This window comes from Protopterus annectens, chromosome 4.part1 (assembly GCF_019279795.1).
Source record: "Protopterus annectens isolate FY-2018-M chromosome 4.part1, PAN1.0, whole genome shotgun sequence".
NCBI lineage: Eukaryota > Metazoa > Chordata > Ceratodontiformes > Protopteridae > Protopterus > Protopterus annectens.
The window spans coordinates 978178031-978205466 of NC_056734.1; the positions used below are offsets into that span (position 1 = coordinate 978178031).

At 48.2% G+C, this 27436-nt stretch overlaps 1 protein-coding gene across 1 annotated transcript in view; it reads right to left on the minus strand.

Moving 5' to 3' along the window:
• LOC122801350 (nucleolin-like) overlaps positions 1-27436 on the minus strand; it is a 345442-nt gene that overhangs the window by 55196 nt on the left and 262810 nt on the right. The window contains exon 11 of the mRNA XM_044070890.1: positions 26177-26296. Coding sequence (XP_043926825.1) covers positions 26177-26296 — 120 coding nt within the window. The remainder of the gene's footprint in view (positions 1-26176; positions 26297-27436) is intronic.

The following is a 27436-nucleotide window of genomic DNA, read 5'->3' on the forward strand; positions in this document are numbered from 1 at the left end:
CATATTCTATCAGTATTAATATATAAGTAATAACTATTCTATATAACCAGTGATTGAATAAATATATAAGTAGAAATAGCAAAGTACAGCAAATTGACTATGATGTTTCTAGTTTCTAGACTGTGAAGTAGGAGGGAAGCCAGTGCTGCCTTGGCCAGTAGGGAGTCACCAAGATCTTTGGGTTCTCCTGATTTTCAGGAGGACATTTGGAAATCAGTGGTAAAGGGGGGGGGGGGGCATAAACTTCCTCTTCCAAGCAATGCTCAAAACGTCTACTCTTCAGGCTAGAGGGGAGTAGGTCTTGGTGCAGAAGGTTTGCAGTTGTCTGTTCAGGGGGGGGGGTAGCAAACAGGTCTATTTGAGGAGTGTCCCACTGGTGGACTATATCCAGGAAGACTGTCCTGTCCAGCATCCATTCGGTGTTGTGGGGAGGATGTCCTACTCAGGGTCTGCCCGTTTGTTGTCCTGAGAGGGGCTGTAGGATGCCTGCAGGGACAAGTTGTGGGAATAGGCTAGCTCCCATATCAGCAGTGTTAGTCTGCACAGGAGGTACGCTCTTGTCCCTCCCTGTTTGAAGTACCACATAACTGTAGTGTTGTCTAACTATTAGGAGCACATCTGGTAGGAGCAGGGGGCTGGTTTTCAAAAAGCCAGGAGAACTGCTGTCATTTCTCTCACTGATGTGTTTGGCCTTTAGTGAAGGGTGCCATGGTGCTTGAACCCTGTAGGATGCCAAGGTGGCTCTCCATCCCGTGTCTGATGCATCTGTATGCAACAACAGAGTTGGAAGTGTGGGCTGAAGGGGAAGGCTGGGATTGAGCTGTACTTGTTGAAACCACCATCGGACCTCTGCCTTTAGGCAGGTAAGTGTGATTTCTTGTTCCAGGGGATGCTGGTGATGGGACCAAATGTTTTTTTACATACCATTGCAGCTTTCGCATATGCAATCTGGCAAGTGGAAGCGTACACATGGTGGCTGCCATTAAGCCCAGGGTCCTTAGGAATTACCTTACAGTGATTACATAGGTCTACAGCAGGACTTTGAAATGGGAGGTCAGGGAACCGACCGACTTGGGAGGTCAGGGAACCGACCGACTTGGGAGGTCAGGGAACCGACCGACTTGGGAGGTCAGGGAACCGACCGACTTGGGAGGTCAGGGAACCGACCGACTTGGGAGGTCAGGGAACCGACCGACTTGGGAGGTCAGGGAACCGACCGACTTGGGAGGTCAGGGAACCGACCGACTTGGGAGGTCAGGGAACCGACCGACTTGGGAGGTCAGGAACCGACCGACTTGGGAGGTCAGGGAACCGACCGACTTGGGAGGTCAGGGAACCGACCGACTTGGGAGGTCAGGGAACCGACCGACTTGGGAGGTCAGGGAACCGACCGACTTGGGAGGTCAGGAACCGACCGACTTGGGAGGTCAGGGAACCGACCGACTTGGGAGGTCAGGGAACCGACCGACTTGGGAGGTCAGGGAACCGACCGACTTGGGAGGTCAGGGAACCGACCGACTTGGGAGGTCAGGGAACCGACCGACTTGGGAGGTCAGGGAACCGACCGACTTGGGAGGTCAGGGAACCGACCGACTTGGGAGGTCAGGGAACCGACCGACTTGGGAGGTCAGGGAACCGACCGACTTGGGAGGTCAGGGAACCGACCGACTTGGGAGGTCAGGGAACCGACCGACTTGGGAGGTCAGGAACCGACCGACTTGGGAGGTCAGGGAACCGACCGACTTGGGAGGTCAGGGAACCGACCGACTTGGGAGGTCAGGGAACCGACCGACTTGGGAGGTCAGGGAACCGACCGACTTGGGAGGTCAGGGAACCGACCGACTTGGGAGGTCAGGGAACCGACCGACTTGGGAGGTCAGGGAACCGACCGACTTGGGAGGTCAGGGAACCGACCGACTTGGGAGGTCAGGAACCGACCGACTTGGGAGGTCAGGGAACCGACCGACTTGGGAGGTCAGGGAACCGACCGACTTGGGAGGTCAGGGAACCGACCGACTTGGGAGGTCAGGGAACCGACCGACTTGGGAGGTCAGGGAACCGACCGACTTGGGAGGTCAGGAACCGACCGACTTGGGAGGTCAGGGAACCGACCGACTTGGGAGGTCAGGGAACCGACCGACTTGGGAGGTCAGGGAACAGGTCTAGTCTTGCTCTAGGGTCAGGTAAGACTTTGGGAGGTTGAGGGTAAACCCCAGATGTTGCAGAAGGGACAGTGAATCGCAGATAGTCAGAAAGGGTTTCTTTGCAGTCTGCCAGGATCAGTATGTCATGTAGGCAAGGGATAAATCTCAATTCCCTGTGTTCAGCAATGGGCAATGGCAGGGGCCAGGTATTTTGTGAACACTCTGGGGGCAGTGAACAGACAGTAAATTGGAAATGAGAGGAGGGTCCAGAGAAAAGTAAATATTTTCTGTGGGAGGGTAGTATGGGAATGTGCAAGCAAGCTTCTTTAAGTCCAATGTGGCCATGAAAGCCTTGGAAGGTGAGAGGAAGGAGGCTTGGGAGCGACAGCATTCTGAAGGTGGGCACCTGTAAGAATAGATTTAGGAAGGAGAGGTCTAGAATAGGTTTCCACGTTCAGTCCTTTTTGGGGACCAGGAACAGTCGAGAGTAGAGGCCTTTTCCTTCCTGCCCTGAGGGGACAGGTTCAATGGTACCCAAGTTTAGAAGGTCTGTCAGGACTTGTGGAAAAAGATGCTTTTGATTTCTGGGAAAAAAGGGAATGCCTCTGAGGGGCGGATTTTCTGTCCAGGAGAGGAAGTATCCTTTTTGGATGATGGCCAAGACACATCTGTCTGTGGTGATGGTTTTCCAAAAGGACAGGCAGTGAGACAGACAAGCAGAAAGGAGTAGGGGGACAAGGCAGTCATGCATTGTTGGGGCCTCCTCTGTCTTGAAAGGACTGCTAGGAGAAGGCTGAGGAGCAGCTGTCCTGGAAGTGGTTGGTCTTCTGGTACCTCTTCTAGGTCTGGAAGAGGCAGATCCAGCAGGGGCTGGATTACGTCGGACAAAGCTGGCCTTGGCTGGGGAGTTCCTATAATATTTGGGGATGGGGGGACACCAATAAATGTTTGATGCTTTGTAATTCCTTACTCTTTTCTTGCAGGTTTTTCAACAGATCAGCAGAATGTTTTCCAAATTGGGGTGCAGGAGGCATCCAAGATTTTAACCTTAAAATCCTCCGGTATGTGTTGTAGTTAAGCCAGGAATACCTCCTGAGAACAGAGATAAATGCTGAAGAGTGAGCAGAAGCCTCTGCAGCATCATAGCTGCATCTGATAAGAGTGTCTGGCTACCTGGGCAGCCAGAGAAAGTTTTGAAGAAATGCCAGCGTAGTGGGGCAGGAGTACTGGCTAGCAAGGTGGCAGCTTGAGAGACCAGGTCCAAAGCAAATTTGATCATACAGTGTGTGTGTGTGTGTGTGTGTGTGGGTAGGGCGGCCACCTTGTAAAAGCAGTCTGGGCATTTAGGGGCAGGCAGGTGGCAGAGTCTTATCTTAGATGCAGAGGTGAAATCATCCAAATATGCAGGGATAACAGATGGGTTAGCAGAAGGCGAGGAGGATTCTACCTGTAACAGTTCAAAGTACCTTTTCTTTGTTTCAAACATTTGGTGTGTCCCATTTGAAATAGTCTCACTTTGGTGATAGTTTCACCAAATGTAACATCCTCTGGAGAAGTCTCCCTTAATAGACTCATCTGGGGAATAGTACTTCTGAGGCGAAGCAATTTGAGAGGTGTTGAGATTGATTCTACAGAAGAGGCGTTATCAGTGTCTTGCTCTTCTTCCCTGTCCTGAGAGATTGGAGGCGGGGCAGAAGCCGGGCTTAGCAGTGGTAGAGCAGAGGGCGATGAGGCTGAAGCCATAAGGGCCATAAAGGCCTGCATCCAGGAGGAAGTGAAGAACTGCCAGTCAGGTAGGCCTTCCTTAGTCATACGTCAAATGTTTGGTCCTTTGTTTTCTTTTGGATGGAGTGGACTTGGGCACAGGCCTGGAGTTGGATGCAGATCTAACAGTAATAACTTCCAGAGGAGGGATCCCGGTCGGAGGCTGTGCTAAGTCTGGTCCCCACTCTACCACGACTAGTATGGATGGATCGTGCCGGTCTGCTGCAAAACAGCCTCCACAAAAGTCGCTGCTGAAGTACTGTTCTTCCGAGCACCCCTCAACTCCTGAATCAGAATATGGTGGGGCATCTGGTAGCAGAGTGGCAGAGGAAGAGGGCCTAGGAAACTTGCCCTTCTTACAAAGAGGTTCTGTCAATGCCTCCGAGGTGGGATCCATACCAAGCGCAAAACGTTCAAAGTCTTTGGTTTGCCAAATAAAGATAAAGGGTGCTAGACGGCTGTGCAGGGTCTTTGGTACAAATGATTGGCAAATTGAGCAGGTGTTGTAGTAGTGCTCCTGGCCTAAGCAAAAAATGCAGCGGTCGTGCGAATCTTTATTGGGAATTCGGCACCCACACTGGCATTTACCCTTTTTTGCTGACATTGGCTATGGCTAGCTACAACAAACTAAGCTTAGCAAGACAAAAGAAAAAAAATGGTGTACTTCAGCTTTTAGAAGTTTGCATTGGAGTGAAGCACAAGATGCGTTAGTCTGCGGCTGAAAATTTCTGAGGTCTGTGTGTGCAGACATCACATTTAAGGACCCTGGTTTACAGCTGCAACAGCCAAGCTGAAGCTTTTGTATAGGAACAGACGTATGGGTCACATGAGGTGGAAAATCCAACAAGAATACTGCAATATAGGAATAGGACATATAACCAAGATGCTCTAGACAGTTTAGAGCGAGATTAACATTTCCTTTCAGGAAAAAGATAGGTGTCTGGTCTTGTCCACATAAAATCATGGGATGCCTATGAACATTAAAGAAAATATCTTATTCTTAAAGAATAACTCAAGTAGGTTAATAGACTAAGATGCTTTATTAACCACTTAAGACATATAAGTGGTGTTCTAAGGGAATCTCAGTTCTTCAGAAAAATGAGCAAAAAATCAAGAGACTGCAGCGCATACTGTTAGGCAGAGGTAAGTACTACCAGTAAGACACTGTTGCAGGTAAAATTTTTCAAGAAATACGAGATAGGTTCAAAAGGGAGAGTCGGCCTTTTCTAGAACACAATTTCTGTCGTGATGAGGAATAAATTCTGCTGACCGGATATGAAGACATAACTATTTGACCTCTAAAGATAAGCATGTAGAAGCTGCCGATAAATGTGCATTAACTGAATGTCTGTACTAAACAGAACAGTTCACACAGATGGCAGAAATGCCCATTTGATAGTTTTTTTCCCCTTTTGGTACAAAACCAAAAACCTTTTCAATTTGGAAAAGCCAAGATTTTTTTGTTGCACATTTTCTAGCCTCTTGCACAACCTCAGAGAAAAGGTGCCTGCGTTGTGAGAACAGGGCCACCCTACTAGACAACTTGTGACTATTACTCCCAATGCAAGGGGGAAGAGGTAGTTGTGTACACTTACCATAAATGTAGATGTTAGAGTGTTACTCACTGCTGCAGTCATCACATTTGGATAGATTCCAAAAGCTAAGGATGTGAGAAGGAATTTAGACAGCATTAGGAACAGCTATAAGGCCCTGTAAGACTGCAGTGGGAAAGCCAGCTCTGGAATTAGAGAAAATTTGGCAGACGGTAATGCTTGGTGAAAGTACGTACAGAACTCCAGGTAGCAGCTTCTAGGATGTCCCTGGTAGGGACGCTTCTGAGAAAAGTTGTAGAGGTAGATGCAGCCCTGGTTGAGTGGGGTCTGATCCCATGTGGGAAAGGTTTTCCATGGTGCTTGTAGCAGAAATAAATGCAATAGACCATCCATTTGCAAATGGCTTGCTTTGAAATAGCCTTCCCCCCTCTGCCCCTGCAGCAAATGCCACCAGCAGTTCAGATTTCCTTTGCAGTTTAGTCCTGCCCAAATAGAATCTAAAGCTGTCTGTGCACATCTAATGAGTGCAGTATCCGTTCCCCTTTGTTCTGTGGATTAGGAAAGAAGGTTGGCGAATGAATGGACTGATTAAGGGACACTGGATACCACCTTGGGCATGGAGGGACAACACCCTATTCACATGAAAGATTATGAAAGGCTCCACTGCCATAAGAGTCTACAATTCAGATACCCTTCTTGCTGAAGTGATTGCTAAAAGGAAAGATGTTTTCCAAGAAAGTAATTTTAAGTCTGCAGTAGCAGCTGGCTCGAAAGGGGAAAGAGTTTCGCCAATACAGTTAAGGTCCCAGGCTGGAGATCTCCTGGGTGGTCGTAAGTTTTTGGCCCCTATGAGGAACTGCTAGAGCAGTGGATGAGAGAAGAGGGGAGGTTCCATGTTATAATGAGCTGAAATGGCTGAGGTGTGAATTTTAATAGAGAAAGTCAGGCTCTTGTGAAGCATCTCAGTTAGATTTTAGGTAAGTTGGGCACTGATGTGCTCATCCCTTGAGATTGGTTCAAGGCACAGAATCTTCTATTTCTCAGCATAAGAGTTTTTAGTACTAGGCCTCCTTGCCTCAAATGATATCCATGACTGGTTTACTGAAGGATGATAAAGGAGATTACTGAAGGATGGTAAAGGAGAGATTAGGTAATTAGCCATGCTGCTAGGTTCAGTGTTTCAAACTGAGGGTGCAGAATCTGGTTCTCCTGCTGAGACAATAGGATAGGAGTCGGGCAGGTGCCATGGGGGCCCAACAGTGACACTGCGCAAGAGAGGGTACAAACAAGTGTTAGCGTGGCCAGTCTGGTGCAATCAAAATAGTCCTTGGTTTGTCTTGTTTGATCTTTACTAGTACTTTGGAGAGCAGAGGCAGGAGGAGGAGGAAAGGCATAAACTTATAGGTTTTTCAAGCTGAAGGACAGGCCATCCACTTTCCAAGCTTGTTTGTGGAGAGTCCTTGTTCCAAATTTGTCCAATTGATAGATCTGGGGGGAGGCAAACAGGTCTATATCTGGGCTCCCCCATTTGCTTGTCAACATGTTGAAAATCCTTTGTTCCAGTTTCCACTCGTGTAGGTCCAGGAGGTTTCTGCTTAGTCTGCCAGTGTATTTAGTTTTCCTGGCAGGAATTGAGCTTGCAGATGCACTTGGTAGCCCAGGGATGTGTCCCACAATGTCATGGCTAGTCTGCAGAGGTGGTAAGAATGTGTACCCCCCTGCTTGTTTATGTACCACAACAGTGGGTGTTGTCAGTCTTTACCAATAACTGTCCTGGAAGAAAGTGGTCCTTGAAGGCTGTCAGAGCATTCTGTACAGCTAACATTTCTTTGATTGATATGCAGGTGCATTTCACTTGGGTTCCATTTGCACTGAATGCACTTCCCTGCCAGGTGAGCCCCACATGCATAGTATGAGGAGTCTGTTAGGGTTTGGGTGGCAGGGGGTAGTGTGAATGGTAATCCCTTGTTTTGGTGGCAGGCCTCTGCAAACCAAAGAAACTCTAGGCGTAGGCAAGGTATGATGGGAATCATTGCTTCTAGATCCTGAGAATGTTAACACCATGGGCTTTTTAGATACCACTGTAGTTTCCTCATATGCAGTCTTGCATATGGAATTAGAAGAATGCAGGAGGCCATGAACCCCAAGGCTTGTAGTATATGCCTTGGCGAGCAGGGTTTTTGTGGCCACTTGTTTGAAGTAGGTTGTCAAATGAATTTCTCTGGCATAAGGAAAGCCATCTGGGAAGTTGTATTCAAACTTGCTCCCAGGAATATAATTTGTTGACAGGGTACCAGGTGTGACTTTTCATTTATGGCATACCCCAGACAAGTTAGCCCGCTTTGTACAAAGGGCAAATTATTCAAAAGTATGTCCTGGCTTTCTGCCTGAATCAGACAATCTCCCAGGTATGGGTATATTTGGATATTTCTTTGCCTGCAAAATATGACTGGAGCTGGGCACTTTGCGAATACCCTGGGCGCAGTAGATAAGCCAAAGGGCACTGCAGAGAACCAGTAGTGCGTGTAGCCTGCTTTGAAGCATTGGTATCTTCTGCAAGATTCCCCGATTGGGATATGCAGGTATGCTTCCTTTCTAGTGTTGTCAACCAGGTGTCTTTGCCTAGCATAGGGAGCAACTGGTGAAGAGTCTGCATCTTGAATTTTGGAAACACCAGAAAGGTGTTTAGGGTAGAAAGGTCCAAAACAGGACACCATGAATTGCCTTTTCTAGGTACCAGGAAAAGTCTCTAGTAGAAACCATGTCCCTTTTCCTCTTATGGTACCAACTGAATAGCCCCCATGCTTAAGTGAAAAAGTACTCGATTTTGGGCCTCTGCCCACTGATTTGGGGGTAGATCTGGCCACCCAATTTGTGTTGGTAACGTGAGGAAGTGAAATCTGAATCACTGGGACACTATTTAAAACGCATTTGTCCTGGGTAACAAGTTCCCAGTTTTTTGCATGAAGAGCAATCTCCCCTCCCCAAAGGGGCAGCCAGCAGAAAAGTGCTTGGCAGTTTTAAAAAGTCATTGAGAAAGTTTACCATAGGGGAGTTTTACTATCCCCAGATTTGGAAGTGGAGGCCCCCCACTGCTTAGTCCTGTGCGTACCCTGGGACTGAAGCCCGGGAACTCTGCTGGATCTGGGTTTGGACTGAGAAGGTCTGGAAGAAGCAGGAAAGGACCAATTCTTGGAAAGCCAACGCCTACTAAACCTTGAAGGTTGCACTTGTAAAAAATCTTAGTTTGCATAGATTTAGCTTTTTCTTCCATCTTTAAGAACTACTTCTGCCTTGTTGCCAAAACAGGCAATCCTGGTTTAAGGGAACATCCAGTAATTTCGCTTTAAAATGATCTGGCAAAGATTGCTCCTTAAGCCAAGCATGCCTTCTAAACACAGACCCAGTTACAGCATCCCTGCAAAATGCCTCTAGTGAATCAAAACCACACTGCAAAGTATGTTTTCCAACTTGTTCAAATGAAAGCAGTAAATCCTGTAAATCCTTATTTTCAGCACAACCAGGAGTCATTCTATTTAAGCAATCCAATAATATGCTGCTGATATATGAAACTGGCAGTTTAAGGCCCAAATGGCCAAAGTTGCAGAAGTGTATACCTTCTGACCCCATCTATCCAGTGCCCTGGAGTATCACAGGAGGTAGGATTTTTGGCAGTAGAAGCTTAAATGCCTTTGGGTCCCTGTGAAATGTTCTCAGGATCCGCAGTAGGATTTTTAAAAAGAAACTTATGAGAGTTTGGGACCCTGTAATATCTATCAGGTTTCTGGTAGCAGGAGGTAGAGAGTCAGGGGCCAAGCTAGATTCCCAAAAGGCATCAACAATGTCTAGTACAGGAGGTCTGGCTTAAAGGCCTGTGCTGGGGCAGGAGTAAAAAAATCCCTAAACCTCTTTTTAGAATCCGAGAAATCCTGACTTTCCCAAAGAAAATGCTACCCGTGGGTATGCAAGGTTTCACCAGCAGAAAAATCCTCTGTGGGGGGGGGGGGGGGGGGGGGATGCAGATGGAATAGAGTCCTCAGCATCAGAATCTTCATAGGTAGATGAGGGTAAATCCTGGTCAGAGGAAACAGAAAATTCAAAATCCTAACGCAGTCCTAGGTCTCTTAGAGGGGGAAGGCTGGCTTCCCCCGACTAAAGTAATAAGGTCTTCAGCCATTCTTGTTTTTTTTTTTAGGAACAGAGGCCTGGCCATGCAGTCTGGGCGTCAGTTTTCTAGGCAAGGTTAGAGTTTTAGGCCTTGAAGAAGGCATCGGATTAATATGCAAGTCAGTAGGCCTGAATACACCCTCAGAAGCCGGTACCTGCACAGCGGCTATGGACCCATCCAAGGTAGAGACATCTGCAGGTTCCACAACTGAAGCATCTCGTGGCATACTGGACTCAGAATGGGTCTCAGTAGAGGCCTGCAAATCTGAAGTAGTGGGTATCAGGGGCTGCAAAAGCATCTGAGTACTGGCGAACTGGCGACAGGCTTAGAAAAGTGGGCAGCTTTGGACCTGCGTCTTTCTTTGCATTTTTTTGGAATGTCTGTAGTCTGATGGCTTACTGAAGACATATCTGGATAATTGAACAGAGCACCAAAATATTTAGGAGCGAAAAATATACAGACAATGGACAGTTCATGTTTGAATAAGGCACAGAATCGACAGCGAGGTACGTCGTGGTCAGGGCCTAAGGAATAAAGTATGAATGAAAATCTTTGAGGCGTTTGCTTTCCTCAAGAAATTTTACGGACATCGGTTTAGAGCAAGAAAAAGTTTTTGCAACAGGGTACTTGGCTTTTAGTTTAAGACTTCGGTTCTGAAACTCAGAAAGGAAAATTTCAGGAGTCGGCTGACTGGCACATGCGAACTGCTTCTGCTTCAGACACCGCACAGCAAGAAAGACTGATGTAATGGCGTCGACTGCATGTTTTATACCCCTGACATCATGGAAGAGACCGCAACTGCAGGACCCAAGACTTTGTTAATCAGGCCGACTGAGGGCTACTGCAAGCAGATAACCCAAATGTGATGACTGCAACAGTTAAAAACGAAGAACATCCACTGCTGCCTTGGCCAGAAGGGTGTCACTAAAAAGAAGTTATGTACTCACCATAACGTTCCATCTGAGTAGGTAACTTCATTTGTCAGCAACCTGTGGGTATCGGATCCCAACTGGATCAAAGCCAGCAGCTTTCCAAGCTAAAGATCCGAGCTCTCAGCTCCTCCCCCTTACCCATAACACCCTGCTACCTCCCTCCAGTCCTCAGATAGAGTTTGCCAATTTATCAACCAACAGTCAAACATACTCGAAAGAGAAACGCTAACCTGATGCTTAACAGAAGGAAAACATTCCGTTATGAATATGACCACTAAACAGGCTAGGGGGAAGAGGGGGGGGGGGGGGGTTGGTTGCTGACAAATGAAGTTACCTACTCAGATGGAACGTTATGGTGAGTACATAACTTCTTTATCTGAAGTAGTTAACTTCATTTGATCAGCAAACTGTGGGACAGAGTCCCCAGCTACCCAAAACCTGGGAGGTCCTCAAGGAAGGATATTCCGGAGCACTGCGGAGTCAAAGGTTGCCCTACCTCTGGATATCAGATCCAGCCTGTAATGAGAAATGAAGGTATGAGAAGAGGCCCAAGTAGCCGCTGAACAGATGTCATCTAAGGGGACTCGACCAAAATGCTGTAGAGGTAGCCAAAGAACGGGTAGAGTGAGCATGAACCCCAAGGGTTCTGGCCAACCGGAATGTGTATACGCGTGTAAGATGCCGTTGGATATCCATCTACCTAAGTAACTTTCGTAACTGGCTTGCCTAAGGACGGCTTAGCAAAAGACACAAAAAGCTGCTCCGATTTGCAAGAAGCAGCTGTCCTGTGCAAGTAAAATCGCATTGGTCTATGCACATCCAACAAGTGCAGTCTATATTCCCCTTTGTTTTGAAAGTTGGGGAAGAAAACAGGCAAATTGATGACTTAATTGATATTGGCCTCCGAGGCCACTTTAGACAAGAATGAAGGATTAAGTCCTGAGAGATACTCTGTCCTTATGGAAGACCAGGTACGGGGGTTTTGTACAAAGGGCTTGAAGTTCAGATACCCTTCTAGTTGAAGTAACTGCAATCAAGAAGGCAGTTTTCCAGGATAAGAATTTTGAGTCAACGGAAGATGCAGATTCAAAGGGTGGACCCGTTAGGGTCTGAAGACCTAAAGTCAAGTCCCATGGGAGAACCGCATTCTTGACCGGAGGTCTTAACAGAAAGGTGCCTTTCAAAAAGGTCTTGCATATCTTAGCGGAAGCTAAGGGTCCAAGGTTGTCCCCGATGTGGAAATGAGAAATGGCAGCCATCTGAACCTTCACAGAAGAACTGGCCACTTGATGGAAAATGTGGGACAGAAATTCAAGAACTGCTGGAATGGGAGCCGAAAAAGGGTCCAAATCCCTATGTTTGGCCCAAATGGAAAAACACTTCCATTTACTCTTGTAGATCTTCCTGGTAGACTGTTTATGTGCTGCTACCAGAATAGATTTTACAGAAGACGAGATACCAGGAGTCCTAGCCACTAGTGGAACTGGATCAACCAAGCCATGAGCTTGAGGTTGTCCAGGTTCGGAGTTTGCAATCCCGAAGGATGAGATCATATCTGGAATGGGATCCAAGACCCAAGGAGGAGCTATGATGCGAGACCGCAGATACGGGAACCAGATCTGACTAGGCCAGAATGGAGCTAGGAGGATCATTTTGCTCCCCAACCGACGAGCTTTCTGCAGAAATTTTGTCATTAGCGGAAGAGGAGGATAAGCATAAAGACCGCCGGGTGACCAAGCATGAACCAGAGTGTCTCTGGGACTCTTCCCCGGTGGGGGAATTAGAGTGAAAAATTTGCTGCATTTTGCATTTGAAGGAGACGCAAAGAGATCGCAGCAAGGCTGACCCAATCTAAGGAAGATCTGTTTCGCTACTAAGGGAGACCACACGTAAGGAGTGAAGATAGAACGACTCAGCTTGTCTGCTAGAATGTTGGACCGATCCGGAATGTGCGTTGCTATCAGAAACCGGTTGGTGGAAATCGCCCACTCCCAAACTCTCATAGCCTCTCGACAAAGAGGGTAAGACCTGGCTCCTCCCTGTTTGTTGATGTACCAGACCACCGCCATGTTGTCTGTCTGAATTGAAATAGTCCCCGAAGGAAAGTCCTGAAGGGCTTGCAACACTAAAAGCACCGCCCTCATCTCCAGAACATTGATATGCAGAATGGTCTCTACAGGGGTCCACGTGCCTTGGACGGTTCTGCCCATGGAATACCCCCCCACCAGAGGCGAAAAGCATCTGTGGTCAGCGTGGTTTGGGGTAGAGGCATTACGAACGTCTCCCTTCCCGATGCTCTCGGGAATGAAGCCACCAGAGAAGGGAGTTCCTGCAAACCCTACTTAGGGGAATCTGTGAATCCAATGGGTGTAGGAGGAGGGACCACTGGACCCAACGGTCCACTGAAGGACTCATGTGCAGCCGAGCAAGAGGTGAAAGGCTGATGGCAGCCGCCATGGATCTTAGAACTCTCAGGACTAATTCTGCGGGTGGGGCTGGGGACTGTAGAAGTGCTATTACATGGCGTGACAAGGTACGTAACCTGTCCGTTGTCAGAAAGGCCTTGGACTGAAGAGTGTTTATCCTGGCCCCTATGAAATCCAGAACTTGAACAGGATGAAGAGAAGACTTCCTGAAATTTATGGTAATGCCTAGGTGATGGGCCAAGAGTAAAGAATAATCCCTGGCAGAACAGAGTAAATGACTGGTGGGGGCGGTGAGGAGCCAGTCGTCTAGGTACGGCAAGACCTGAATTCCCAGGTGGGCTGCCACAACTGCCATAACCTTGGTGAACACCCTGGGGGCTGTGGTGAGGCCAAACGAACCCTGAACTGATGATGACTAACCCCCAAGCCAAAAGCGGAGAAACCTCTTGGATCGTCTGTCCATGAGAATGTGGTAGTACGCATCCTTGAGGTCTATGGAGCACATCCAGTCGTTCTCCTGCAGAAGGGGGAGAATAGATTGTAGAGTGACCATCCGGAATTTATCTTTGGCAATGAACAGGTTCAAGGTTGACAGGTCAAGAATTGGCCTTAAGTCCCCCGTCTTTTTTGGCACCAAAAAGAACCTGGAGTAATTGCCCAACCCAGACTGCTCTGGGGGGACGTGCTGGATGGCCCTTTTTTCTAGTAATTTCTTTATTTCTGAAGCCACAGCCTCACTCTGATTGGGTGGGACATCAGGGAGGCGCCTCCCTAACAGGGGAAGATTCAGGAAGGGGATAGAGTAAAGTACAGTTTTGTACCTACCATAAATGTAGATGTCCGAACTGGATAGCATCTGCAGTCATAACAAATGGGTTGTCCTGTAGTCAGGCAGCCCTTCGGTCGGCCGGATTCCAAAGTCTGGGTCCGGCTTCGGCTGATGTCACACTTCACCCGACGTCATCTCTGTTGGTCTTCGGGTATAAAGGCATCAGCCGACGCCATTTTCTTCAGTGTTTCTTGCCCTAGATGCCAGTTGCCCTCTTGGAAGGCTAAATTTTGGATAAATGCCAATGTATGCAGACAAGGTATAAGGCAAATACAAAAAATAAGCATGTATGTACATATATACAAACAAATACACCATAAGAGACTCCCCCCCAGCTAGCTATTGGGCGGGTAAATACCCTAGGAGTACCACAGAGGGGAAGGAGGGTGGGTAATCCTGACTGCAGATGCTATCCAGTTCGGACATCTACATTTATGGTAGGTACAAAACTGTACTATGTCCTTCATGGATGCATCTGCAGTCATAACAAATGGGTAGAATACCATAGCCAAACTAGGGGTGGAGGAAGAAAAATTATGGTGTAGTTAGGATCCCTTGCAGTACAGCAGTGGCAAACCCTGCTCGGGATCTAGAGTATAGAGGTAAATTATAATGCTTGGAAAATGTATGCACGGAGGTCCAAGTAGCCGCCTCAATAATGTCCTTGGTTGCCACTCCTCGTAAGAAAGCTGTGGTAGTGGCTGTAGCCCTTGTTGAATGAGGTCTTATGTTCTGTGGAATTGGTTTCCCATGGTAGGAGTAACAGAATCTTATGCAATTCCCTATCCATTTGGAGATTGTCTGTTTGGAAATTGCTTTTCCTTCCCTTCCTGTTGCACAGGCTACCAAAAGCTGGTCCGTTTTTCTGTTACTTTTTGTTCTGTCCAGGTAGTAGCGTAACTGCCTATGCACATCCAAGGTATGTAGCAGTCTTTCACCCCTGTTCTGTGGGTTGGGAAAGAAGGTAGGCAGATGGATTGCCTGGTTTAAAGATACTCTGGATACCACCTTAGGCATAAATGTAGGATTAGTGCTCATGGACACCCTGGTCTTGATGGAAGATTAGGAAGGGTTGGACTGCCATTAAGGCCTGTAGTTCAGAAACCCTCCTTGCTGAGGTAATTGCCAGTAGGAAAGCAGTTTTTCATGACAGGTGTTGCAGATCTGCTGTTGCTGCTGGTTCAAAAGGCGGGAGTGTCAACTTTTCTAGCACAAAGTTCAAGTCCCATGCTGGTAATGGAGGTTTCCTAGGGGGTTTTACATTCTTTATCCCTCTGAGGAATTGCCTGAGTAGAGGATGTGAGAAGACAGGTGGATCGAAGCTGTATTCTGCAGAAATAGCGGATGCATGTATCTTGATGGAGGAATAGGACAGCCCTGTATGCAGGAGCTCTGCCAAGTACTCCAGGATGTTAGCAATGTCTATGTTTGATACATCTTTTCCTCTTTCAGCACTCCAAGTGACAAACCTTTTCCATTTTCCTGCATAGTTCCTTCTTGTTGAAGGTCTTCGGGCTTCAAGGATAATGTCTTTAACCCTTTGTGATAAGTCTGGGTTAGTTGTTAAGTGATGTTCCAGGCAGTCAGTTGCAAGGTTTGTAGGCTTGGGTGCATGATGTTGTAGTTGTTCTGAGTTAACATCAAAGGTATCAAGGGTATTGTCCACATTATCCCCTGTGACATGCTCCTCAGCAAAGGATACCAGTGTTGTCTTGGCCAATTCGGAGCTATCAGGATTATCCTTGGGCGTTCCTCTGATTTTCAGTAGTACCTTGTGCATCAAAGGGAGAGGTGGAAATGCATATGCTATCAGGCCTTTCCAACTGAAGGAGAGAGAGCCCACCCTCCATGCTTGTGGGTGGTACGTCCTTGTGCAGAATTTCCTGAGCTGGTGGTTGAGTGGGGATGCGAATAGGTCTATTTGTGGCGTTCCCCATTTCTTTGTGAAGGTCTTGAAGATGTCCGGGTGCAGCATCCATTCGTGAGCATCCGAGGTGGTTCTGCTTAACATGTCTGCTAGGGTGTTTTCTTTTCCTGGCACAAATATAGCCTGTAACTGGATGTTGTAGCTCAGAGCCATGTTCCAAAGGTCCAGAGTCATTCTGCATAGGGGATATGAATGAGTGCCTCCTTGCTTGTTGATGTACCACATGACTGTGGTGTTGTCTGTCCTTATCATTAAATGGCCTTCTTTGAGGAATGGCCTGAATTTCTGGATTGCTAGCTTTACTGCCAGCATTTCTTTTTGGTTTATATGCAGGCGCAGTTGGTCTGGAGTCCACAATCCTTGTATGCGCTTGTCCAACATGTGCGCCCCCCAGCCTAGGTCTGAGGCGTCCGTTGCTTGACATTTGTGGAAGGGCAAGCCTAGGTTTGACTGGCATGCTTGGGCCCACCATAGGAACTCTTGCTTCAGGCATGGGATTAGTGGAATTTCGGTTTCTAAGCTGTGCCTGTGTTGAGACCATAAATTCTTTAGGTACCACTAGCTTTCTCATATGCAGTCTGGCATGGGGGGATCAGGATTATGCATGATGCCATGAAGCCCAAGGCCTGTAGTATTTTTCTTGCTGTTAGTTTGTTCTGCTTTGTTAATGTCAAGAAGTAAAGAGGAAGTTGTTCTTGGTTTTCTGCACTCAGGAATGCCATTTGTTTTACTGTGTCCAATTCTGCACCCAAGAATGTTCTTGTCTGGGATGGGATCAGTCTTGACTTTTTTAAATTGACTGTGTATCCCAGGGCTTGAAGTAAGCAAATGACCCTTTGTAAATCTGTTAGCTTGTCTTGGTTGTCCGCTTGTAGCAGGCAGTCGTCCAGGTATGGATAAATTTGGATTCCCTGTAGCCTGCAATGAGCAATTACTGATGCCAGGCATTTTGTGAATACTCTGGGCGCAGTAGATAAGCCAAAGGGCAATGCTGAGAATTGATAATGCTCTGATCCTGCAAGAAATCTGAGGTATCTTCTGCAAATTGGTCGTATGGAGACGTGCAGGTATGCCTCCTTGAGATCTAGAGTTACCAGCCAACACTCCTTGCCCAGCATGGGAAGAAGTTGCTGTAAGGTCAGCATTTTGAATTTTGGGACGATGATGTATGTGTTTAAGACGGACAGATCGAGAATGGGTCTCCAAGCTTTCTCTTTCCTTGGAACTAGAAAGAGTCTTGAGTAAAATCCTGTGCCCTGTTGTTTTATTGGTACTCTTTCCACAGCTCTCATCTTGGTTAGTTGAGCTACCTGTTTTAGAGCTTCTGTTTTTTGAGTTGGAGGTAGGTTTGGCATACCTCTTTTGACTGGTAAGGTGTGGAAGTGGAACCTGTAGCCTTGGTCTAGGTTTTTTAAAATCCACTTGTCTTTTGTGATATAGTGCCAATTTTTTGAAAATAAGGCTAACTTTCTGCCTAAAGGTGCTGCTGTTTGCTCCCTGGTAGGCGGTGTCAGACCCAAGTCACTGTGATTGTCCTGTTGCAGTGGCAGTGGTTGTGTCTGTGCCTCGCTGGTTATTGCCTTGCCACTGGCGTCCTCTGTAGGCACCTCCTCTGGGTTGGTTTCTACCTCTAGAGCGTCTATACCTGCCTCTTTGTGACTTTGAGGAGTCTGGAAAGGACCAATTTTTGGCAGGCCAGTTTCTGCTAAACCGTGGGGGTTGAACCTGTAAGAAATCCTTAACAGTTTGTACAGATTTTGCCTTCTCTTCCATTTTCTTCATTACTTCCTGGGCAGAGGTACCAAATAGACTGTCCTTATCCATAGGGGCATCTAACAGCTTTGCTTTTACATGATCCGGCAGGACCTGTTCTTTCAACCATGCATGCCTTCTTATCACTGTGCCAGTCATGGCTGATCTAAATGAAGCCTCCAGTGCATCATAGCCACATTTTAAAGAATGGTTGCTAACCTGCTGTATGTTATTCACCATTTCTAAAACATATTTCTTATCTAAGGATTCTTCAGAGGAAAGTTTCTTAGTTAACTGATCAAGCATAAACTCTTGATATTGGATCATGTGAAACTGACAGTTTAAAGCTCTAGCTGAGAGAGTAGCAGAGGTGTAAACTTTTGCCCCATCTCTCTAATGACCTGGATTCCCTTTCAGAAGGGAGAGGGTTTTTAGTTGAGGTAGAAGCTACTGCCTTAGGCCCCTGGGATATAGTCTCAGGATCTGCAAGTGGGGAATTGAAAAGGTGGTGATGAGTGTGTGGCACCCTGTAGAATCTGTCTGGTTTTGCAGGGGCTGGGGGTAAAGAATCAGGTGCAGTGCAAACATCATCAAATGCATCATCCACAACAGGCAAAACTGGAGGTATAGCTAAGGGCCTATGTTGTGGTAAGTGCAGAAAGGTCCTAAGCCTTTTTCTTGAATCTGAGAAGTCCTGTCCCTGCCATTGGAATTGTTCTCTCATGGCATGTAAGGTTTCCCCAAAGGAAAATTCCTCTGGCGGAGACAGAAGGAATGGATTCATCAGCATCGGAGTCCTCATAAGTGGAAAAAGGAGCCTCTGGCTGGTCTGTAGTATCTGAGTCATCCGAAGAATCATCAGAGCACTCTGGCTGGGGTGGCTCTGTCCTAGGTCTCTTTTCTGGGGGCTGAGAGGCCCTGTCTGAGTGAGATTGGGATCCTCTAATTAAGGAGATTAAATCCTCTGCCAGAGTAAGCATTTGAGAGCTAGAAGCTCTGTGTGAGGGGGCCTTAACAGGCACGGATTTAACAGTTTTGGCTGCTTTGGCCCTGGCAAAGGCCTTTATAGACATGGCTGCAGGAGGCCTAGCAGCACCACGTGCTGGTGTAGAGACATCCAAAGGAATGGTGTCTGATAAGTCACTAGAAACCACAGTAGTAGGTAAAATTTCAGAGGCCGATTCAACTAAAGTAGCAGGAGCCTCGGTAGTAGTCATGGATTCGGCTGAGGTTTGACCGGTTTCGGCCGAAACAGAGACACTCGCAGTTTGCTTATCCGTGGTTTCGGCCGAAACCACGGACCGCGAGTGTCGGTCTTTCTTTGCGTTTTTTTAACTATTTGGGTAGTCGGAAGATCCGACGGCATAATGTACGCAAAATCTGAGCCGAAACTGTTCAGCAAACTCCGACCGACGCCTAAGCGTTCGTCGGTTGAAGGAAGCACAGGCTAAACAGGCAGCTACGTCGTGGTCTGGGCCTAAACAAGGTAGGCAGTAAGAGTGGAAATCTTTATGAGGTATTTGTTTCCCACAAGTTAAACAATTATTTACTTTTTCTGACATCGGCTAAGGCAAGAAAGAGTCCCCAACGGGGTACTTAGCTTTTTAGAAGTCTTCGAAGTAGTATTCGGTAGTAGGAATCTCTGGATCTGACCGACCGGCACTTGCCAACAGCTTCTGCTTCGGGCGCCACGCGGCAAGAAAGACTGAAGAAAATGGCGTTGGCTGATGCCTTTATACCCGAAGAATAACAGAGATGATGTCGGGTGAAGTGCGACATCAGCCGAAGCCGGACCCAGACTTTGGAATCCGGCCGACCGAAGGGCTGCCTGACGACAGGACAACCCATCTGTTATGACTGCAGATGCATCCATGAAGGACATCCTCTGGATATTATTCGGAGCACCCAGCGATCTGTAGTAATAGACTCCCAACTTGCTAGATGCTCCGAACCCCCCCCCCCCCAGACTGCCTCCAGAGAGGGACAGTCGGGCAACCCCTCCGGGCTGCTGTGTGGGTCGGTCAGAGAAGGGTTCTCTACCAGAAATTCTTCGGCCCCTCCTCTGCCTCTGGGCCGGCGTCCATCTTGTCCTTCCCTGCCTCTGAAGGACGAAGGGTCCGGAGCGGGACGGGACTGCTGAGACTTCCGGAGCCATTTTGTCCTCTCTGGTTCCTTGAGGACCTTTGAGGAGCAGAGAAGTGGATAACGACTACAGACAACATCTTCCAGTCTTTCTCGTTCTGGAGTAGCGTGTCACGGATGGTTTTGCCGAACAGAGTAGAACCGTCAAAGGGAGCGTTCGCGAAGGACACCTTGAAGGGTTCCGCAAAAACGGAGCCAGGCATGGAGCCGCAAGGTGACCCCTGCTCAGCTGGCTCTAGCTGCCCCCTCCGTGGCATGGGAGAGAAGCCGCATAGAAGGGTTTGATACTGACTTTAGTTGCCATACGAGCCGAGAAAGTTAGTTTGTCCTCAGCCGCCATGGACTCTGGGGGAGACCCACCGTAATCTTATCAGATCCTGCTGAAGCCTAATGACGTGCCAGATAATTCAGCACCCTTACAGAAAAGGTGGCTGAAGCAAACATCCACTTTCCAATGCGGTCCGTCTGAGACTCCTTATCAGGAGGATGGACAGAGGAACTTTCTTGTGCCAGCCGCCACCACGGCATCAACTGGGGAACCTTTATTCCATGCCGGCTTGTCAGAAGGGGGTCTAAGGATTTTATCTCGTCTCCTAGGGACTGGCTCCAGTGTCCTGCTCCTTCCAAGCCCTGGTAGTAATCAAGTCTACCAGGGGGTCGGCCGGGGGAGACGACACACACCCAAGAGGTAGATGGGCCTGCGTCAAACACCTCCAGAAATAGACGCATCCGAGGAAGGTTTCTGGGCTGACCACCCTGGTCTTATGCACAGCATCTCCATAAGGTCTCCAAAGGAGACGTCCTCTGGGGGGGGTGTGACCTGGGGGAACCTTCCCCTTCCTGTAAGTCCGTGTCTTCCGTGAGGGACTCTGGGGAGTCCAAGTGCCTCCTCTTACAATTTCGTTTGTGAGGGACCTCCTCGGCGGGACTGTCAGAGGAGGGCTCACCAACGGGGTCCTGTTCCTCTATGGGAACTGGGGCGCAGACGCAGGCTGTCCCTGGGGCTGGACGATGGAAGACAGGCCCATATGTGAGGGAGTGAAGGGTGGATCCGTAGCACGGACCAGGGACCTCGAACTCAGACAGCACCCTCTCAACCACGTCGAAAGCCGAAGGTGAACCACTCTCCCCCGGCTCCGAGAGTAGTCCCCTCGGCTCACTCTCCCCCGGCTCCGAGAGTAGTCCCCTCGGCTCACTCTCCCCCGGCTTCGAGAGTAGTCCCCTCGGCTCACTCTCCCCCGGCTCCGAGAGTAGTCCCCTCGGCTCACTCTCCCCTGGCTCCGAGAGTAGCCCCCTTGGCTCAGACGTGAGGAAAGGTGCCGCAGCCGACGCGATCGGACCCGAAAGGGAAGTGTGCTCCGACAGCAATGGAACTGAAGACACTCACGCCTGCAGACCCAAAGCTCTGCTCTCTGCCCCGAGAGCTCTGATCCGAAAGATGACCCTATAAACTAGAGGGTAAGGCCAGCAAAGTAGCAACTATCGGTGTAGACTCCTCGGCCGGCTCCGATGGCTTTGAAACCCGGTAGTGGATCGGAGAAGGAGCAATGTGTGCAAAGAAAGGGTCTGAGCTCCCTCCCGGAGGAAGGGGAGGCAGGAGCACTCCCATCTGCATCTGGGCCTGCAGGAATAGACATCATCCGGTCCATATCTGCGTCGGACAGACTCTTGGTAGACCTAGAAGTCTAGGCAGGCCAGGAAGGCTGCCTAGACGACCAAGGGTGACTGGGACGACTCCGGCTCCGGAGAGAAGCGTGGAGAACGGAGGGGGGGGGGGGACCTGGAAACCCTCACGGGGGAACAAATCAATTTAGCCGGCGAAGCTGAAGGGGTTGATTCGGCCCTCCGCTTATGGCTCTTGTGCCTATCCCTCTCCTTTTCTTTCTCTCTGAGCCCCTTCTCTTTCTTAGAAGAGTCCCCCTCTCCCTGGGAACAGCGGGAGAGTCCCAGCCAGGGGAGGGGGAACTGAAGGCTGGACAGTTGCAGACGCGACTGGCACCACTGAGGGAGAGGAGGAAGAATCCGGGGGCAAGAGTCTGGCCAGGATTAGCTTGTTTCTCCTGTCCCTCAGAGCCCGGGGGTTAAAGGCTGCAAAAATCTGGTAGCCCGATGTTAAGTGGGCTACCCCCAGGCAGAGAAAGCACTGAGTGTGGCCATCTGCTGGGGACAGCTTACAACCACACTCCGCACATTTTGAAAAAATAGCCTTAGGGCCCTTGGCCATCACACACAAGCACACCCTAACACACACAGTAAGGTGAAGGGAAAACACTAATTTACCACTAAAGTAAATAAAAAACGGTTTAACTTAACTACGGATCTACTACACAAACACCAAAATCACTATGATTTTAACAAAAAACCTCCTAAATTCCTCTAACCTAAAACACTAAGCTCGTCCCTTATGCTTCAGAAGCCGTGGCAAATGATATCCGAGGACTGGAGGGAGGTAGCAGGGTATTATGAGTAAGGGGGAGGAGCTGAGACCTCGGATCTTTAGCTTGGAAAGCTGCCGGCTCGGACCCAGGTCAGATCAGATACCCACAGGTTGCTGATCAAATGAAGTTAACTACTTCAGAATCATATTTTTAGTTTGTCCTTCTGTATTTTCACGAGGGCTTTCTGAATCATTGGAAAGGGGGGGGGGGGATGTAAAGAAACTGCCCCTCCCAACAGAAGCTGAATGTCGACTCTCCATGCTACAGGGGAGTACGTCAGAACAGGCAGCCGCAGACCTTCTGCTCAAAGGGGGAGGCAAATAGGTCTATTTGTGGAGTAACCCACCAGTGGACTATATTCTAGGAGAAACCCCCCTGTCCAGCATCAATTCGTGGTGTGGTGAAAAGGTCCTGCTTAGGTCTGCTTGCTTGTCCTGCGAGGGGATGTAGGTCGCCTGCATGATCAGGTTGTGGCGAGAGGCTAGATCCCATATCAGGTCAGTCCGCACAGCTGGTAGGCCTTTGTTCCTCCCAGTTTGTTGGGTACCATAGAACCGTGGTGTTGTCGGTCACTATCCAGAGCACCTGTGAGACCTGAAGGGGAATAAAGATCTTTTAGACTAGGAACACTGCTGTAATTTCCCTGATATTGATATGCTTGCTCTGTAGAGAAGGGTGCCAGTCTTCCTGGAGCCTGTAGGCTGCCAGAGTTGCACCCCAATGTGAATCCGAGGCATCTATATGCATTGCTTGGGGTGGGTGGTTGCAGTGTGCTGGGATCCACCAGCTGATTTCTTTCTTCAGACAGGTTAGGAAAATATCCTGCTCTAAGTGATGTACGTGTTGGGACCAAATGTTTTTGAGGTACCACTGTAGCTTGTGCATATACTCTGGCCAGTGGTAGCATGGGGATGGTTGCTGCCATTAAGCCCAGGAGACACAGGAATTGCCCTGCAGTCACCTTCTGGAAATGGAGGGTTTCCTGGAAGTGGGAAGTCAGGGATAGAACCTTGTCCTGTGGGAGAAAAGCCTTCATTTTGTCAGTCCTGATTCTGCAGCCTAGGAAAATCCTGTCCTGGCCTGGGTTCAAAGAGGACTTTGGAAGGTTGATTGTAAACCCTATTTTGCAGAAGGGATACGGTGACGTGCAGATGCCTTGAGAGGGTATGTCAGCATTAAGATGTTGTCCAGATAAGGGTAAACCTGGATACACTGTTTTGCAGAAAGCAATGGCTGGGGCTAGGCACTTTGTAAAAACTAGAGGGGCTCTGGATAAACCAAAAAGCAAGGCAGTAAACTGGAAATGAGAGAATGGTACAGAGAAAAGTAGAAATTGTCTGTGGGAAATTCTGATGGATATGCGAGGGAAGGCTTCTTTTAGGTCCAGGGTGGCCATGAAGGCATTGACTGGAATAAGAGGCAGCAGAGAGTAGTGACAGCATCTTCAAGGGTACCTGAAGGCGTAGGTTTAGAAAGGAGAGATCTAAAATGGGTCTCCAGGGGCCATCTTTTTAGGGGACCAGGAAGAGAAGAGTAGAATCCCTTTCCTTCCTGTCCTGAGGGGACAAGCTTCTATGGTTCCTAGTTTTAGAAGTTCTGACAAGACTTGTGTTAGATGAATTTGGTTTGGGGGGGGGGGGGGGGGCTTCTACTGGGTGTTTTTTTTCTTTCTAGGACTAGAAGTACCCTTTTAGGATAATGGATAAGACCCAGTGGTCTGTGGTGATGGCTTGCCAGAGGGGGAGACGGTGCAGAAGGAGTGCAGAGCGTGGTAGGTGGGCCAGGCAGTCACACATTACTGGGACCTCCTCTATCCTGAAAGGTTTGTCTGGGTTGAGGAGGTGGTCTTGCTCCTCTTCCTAGATTTGGAAGAGGAGGAAGTTGCCCGAGGAGAGTTGCTCCTTACAAAAGGAGTTTGAGCAGGGTAGTTCCTGCAACATTTGGGAATGGGGGACAACAGCATATGCTTGATGGCTTGTAATTCTTCATTTTTTTCCTGCAGATTCTTGGATATTTGCAGATTGTCTTCCAAAAAAGAAGTTGTGATCCAGGGGGGTGGCGTTACAGATTTTGGACTTGGTCTTCAGGTAGATTCTGGAGTATTAGCGAGGAGCATCTCCTGAGGACATAAGCAGATGCTGCAGAGCTGGCAATGCTTCTGCAACATTGTAGCTGCATCTGATTGAGTGCCTGGCTACTTGCTGAGCCAAGGACAGTTTGGAGGCCATGTCAGCCTTAACGGGACTGTCCAGCATAGAAGCCAGCATGTAGGAGGCTTGAGACACAGTCTAGTGCTCTGAATGCGAAAGTGGAGGATATATATACTTTTCCCCATCCTATCCGAATATTTGCTATCTTTATCAGTTGGTAGGAGAGGCAGAAGACAAGCAGTCTAGATTGTTTATCAGGGGCAGTGGCAATAACAGCAGGGTCTGCCAAGGAAGGTTTAACTAAGAATTCTTGCTCCCCTGGCACTTCATATGAAGCTGTCAGGGCACTTGGGGGCCGGAGGCTGGAAGTCTGTGGCCTTGGAAGCAGAATTAAAGGCATCCAAGTAAGCAGGAAGTACCTCTTTTGGGTGTCAGTCATTTGGGAAGTATCCCATTTGAACTAATCTTTCATCTTGCTGATGGCCTCACAAAGGGCAATATCCTCAGAGGTAGGATCCCCTTTGACAGGTTCATCAGGAGAAAAATACTCCTGGGGAGAAACAATCTGAGATGTACATGAAATGGAGTCCTAGGAGGAAGAAAAGGAAGACTCATGCTCTTCCCTCCCTAACTTAAGAGGTCATGGGTGGAGGAGGGGTAGAAGCAGGCCTAGAGCTCAATAAAGGCAGAGTAGAGGGGGCGGAGGCTGAAGGGCTAAGTGCCATGAAGGCATGCATTAGTGAAGTGAATCTGGTACGGTTTCTGGAGAAGAGGTGTGCTTGGTTTTTTGTTTCTTTTTGGCCGGGTGGAGGTATGAACCTGCCTGGTGTCGGACTTTGAAGACACCATTTCCGAAGGCTGGATCCCGGTTGGAGGTTACCACCATTTTCCCCTGACATCGACAATAGACTGTCTGGCCAAGCTCAGAGGACGTGCCAGTCGTTGGCTGTGCAACAGCTTCAAGGGTTGAAGTAGACTGAACTGCCGAGCGCTCCCCAACTCCTAGATCGGCAGTTGGAGAGGCGTCAGGAAGCGGAGTGGCAGGCGAGGAAGGCCTAGGAATCTTGGCCTAATTTTGCAGAGGTTCGCATTCGGCCTCCAAAGAGGGATTCATTCTAAGACCTAACTGTTTTAGGTGCTGGTTTTCTAGGTAAAGGTTTAAAGCGGCCAGACAGCTGCGCAGGGTCTTCGGCACAAATAATTGACAAAGCAGGAGAAATAGTAGTGCTCCCGGCCAAAGCAAAAAAACACCCATACGGGCATCTTTATGGGGTATCTGGCACCCACACTGGCACTTTCCCTTTTTACTAGACATCAGCTCAGGGCTACAACAACCAAGCCTAGCAATAACAATTAGCAAAACAAGAAAAATAGAAACCCAACGGGTTACTTAGCTTTACTGATGCAACGTCTGTGAAGCAGCGATCATATGATGCGTCAGTCTGCGGCTGAAAATATCTGAGGATTGTGCGTGGAGACGTCACATTTAAGGCCCCTGGTTTATGGCCCGTCTTGACGTCCCATGCATGCTGCAACAGCCAAGCTGAAGGATTTATATAGGAACCAACGTACGAGTCGCCTAAAGGCAGAAATCCCACAACTAAAATACTGCAACATAGGAACAGAACATTTATCCGCTTTAAGCAAATCTAAACTAGCACAGACCACACAGCTGACAGCCTGAAGTGCGAGAGACCTTTCACTTTTTGGTCTGGCAACAAGTAAGATTCTTAGCACTCCTAAATCTTACATACTGCACTGTATTCTCTTGTTGTGTGCATGCATAGGACATATGGAGGTAGAAGACAACGCACAAGCTGTGGTATGGTACCTTTGGAGAATGACTTCTAACACGGCAGTGACCAATGAAGGACATCAATACTACCATTCTCCCTTTAACTCGAGACATACTTGGATAAGCCAAAAAACAAATCCTTAACGTACCCTTTACTTGCTCCAGAATCTCTGTCTGTAGCCACTCTAGCACATACAGCATTTTCAAAGGAATCTCTTAAAGTCGTCTCTGTCGTTTTGGGATGAAGACCTTTAACAAACAACGTCTTCGTTGCACCTACATCACACAAATAAACTTAACTTAAAATTTAACAATATCAGATTGAAGCACAAACAGGAGGAGTGCACTAAACTACTGAAGTACTACTTTAAGGCAAGCACCTATGTTATAAAGCAAGTACATAGTTGGTATCAAAGTAACAGAATGTTTTAAAGCAAAAATAAGTACAGTTGCTTCAGAAAGTACAGCTGTGTACACTTACCATAAATGTAAATGTTGACAGTGTATTCACTGCTGCAGTCATCAACACTTTGGTATATTGGCCGACTGAGGGCTACCTGCAGGCAGATAACCAGAGTCTTAGTATTTTTGCATCGGATGCTGTCGCTTCTTCCAGGACGTCATGTCGTCAGGGATACAAAAACAGGCAGCAGACACACCATTACATCAGTTTTTCGGGTCTATATTAGATAAACTAAAGTTTCTTATAGCATAAATCCCGGAACCCGAAACTGTAATTGTGAGATCACAGTACAGTGAAGATGGGAATATTTGCCCTTTCCTCACTGTAATGCGATCTCAGAGTTGGAATATATATTTAGATGGGTGTGTGTGGGGGCCCAGCCCCCCACAACTGCAGTTTTGAGCTCCGGAATATTCTATCAGGCCAGCATTCGGTAAGACAAACCTTTGTTTACTACAGACCCAGTTTTTCTTGCCACAAATGTCAGGAGCTCCCAAATAGGGAGCTAGTATATGGTGGGGAAAACACCCAGTAAAAAACAAATACCAATACCATTAGGAATAGCCATAGAGAGGAGAGAGATAAAGCCAGGGGGCTGGAGGAAGGGAAACCAGGACTGTAACAGTGAATGCACTCGAACATCTACATTTATGGTAAGTGTACACAACTGTACTATGCGCTCCGTGTTTCATAGGTTCGTACTAGGCTATCTGCCCTAGGGCATTTATAAGCCTAGCCAGAGTGTGTGTGGCTTTCACCACCCCTTAGGATGAGAATACGACGCCCATTTAGGGTTTAGTTTACTGTGCCTCTGTCTAGTAGTGACACAGAGATGACCCCCGGGGTAAACCTGCAATCTCCCACCCACTCGTCAAGACTTCTCTTGAATAGAGTTAGTGAGGGGCTCTTGTTGCAGTTATCACACTTGGGTTGATTCAAAAGGCTGTGGAAGG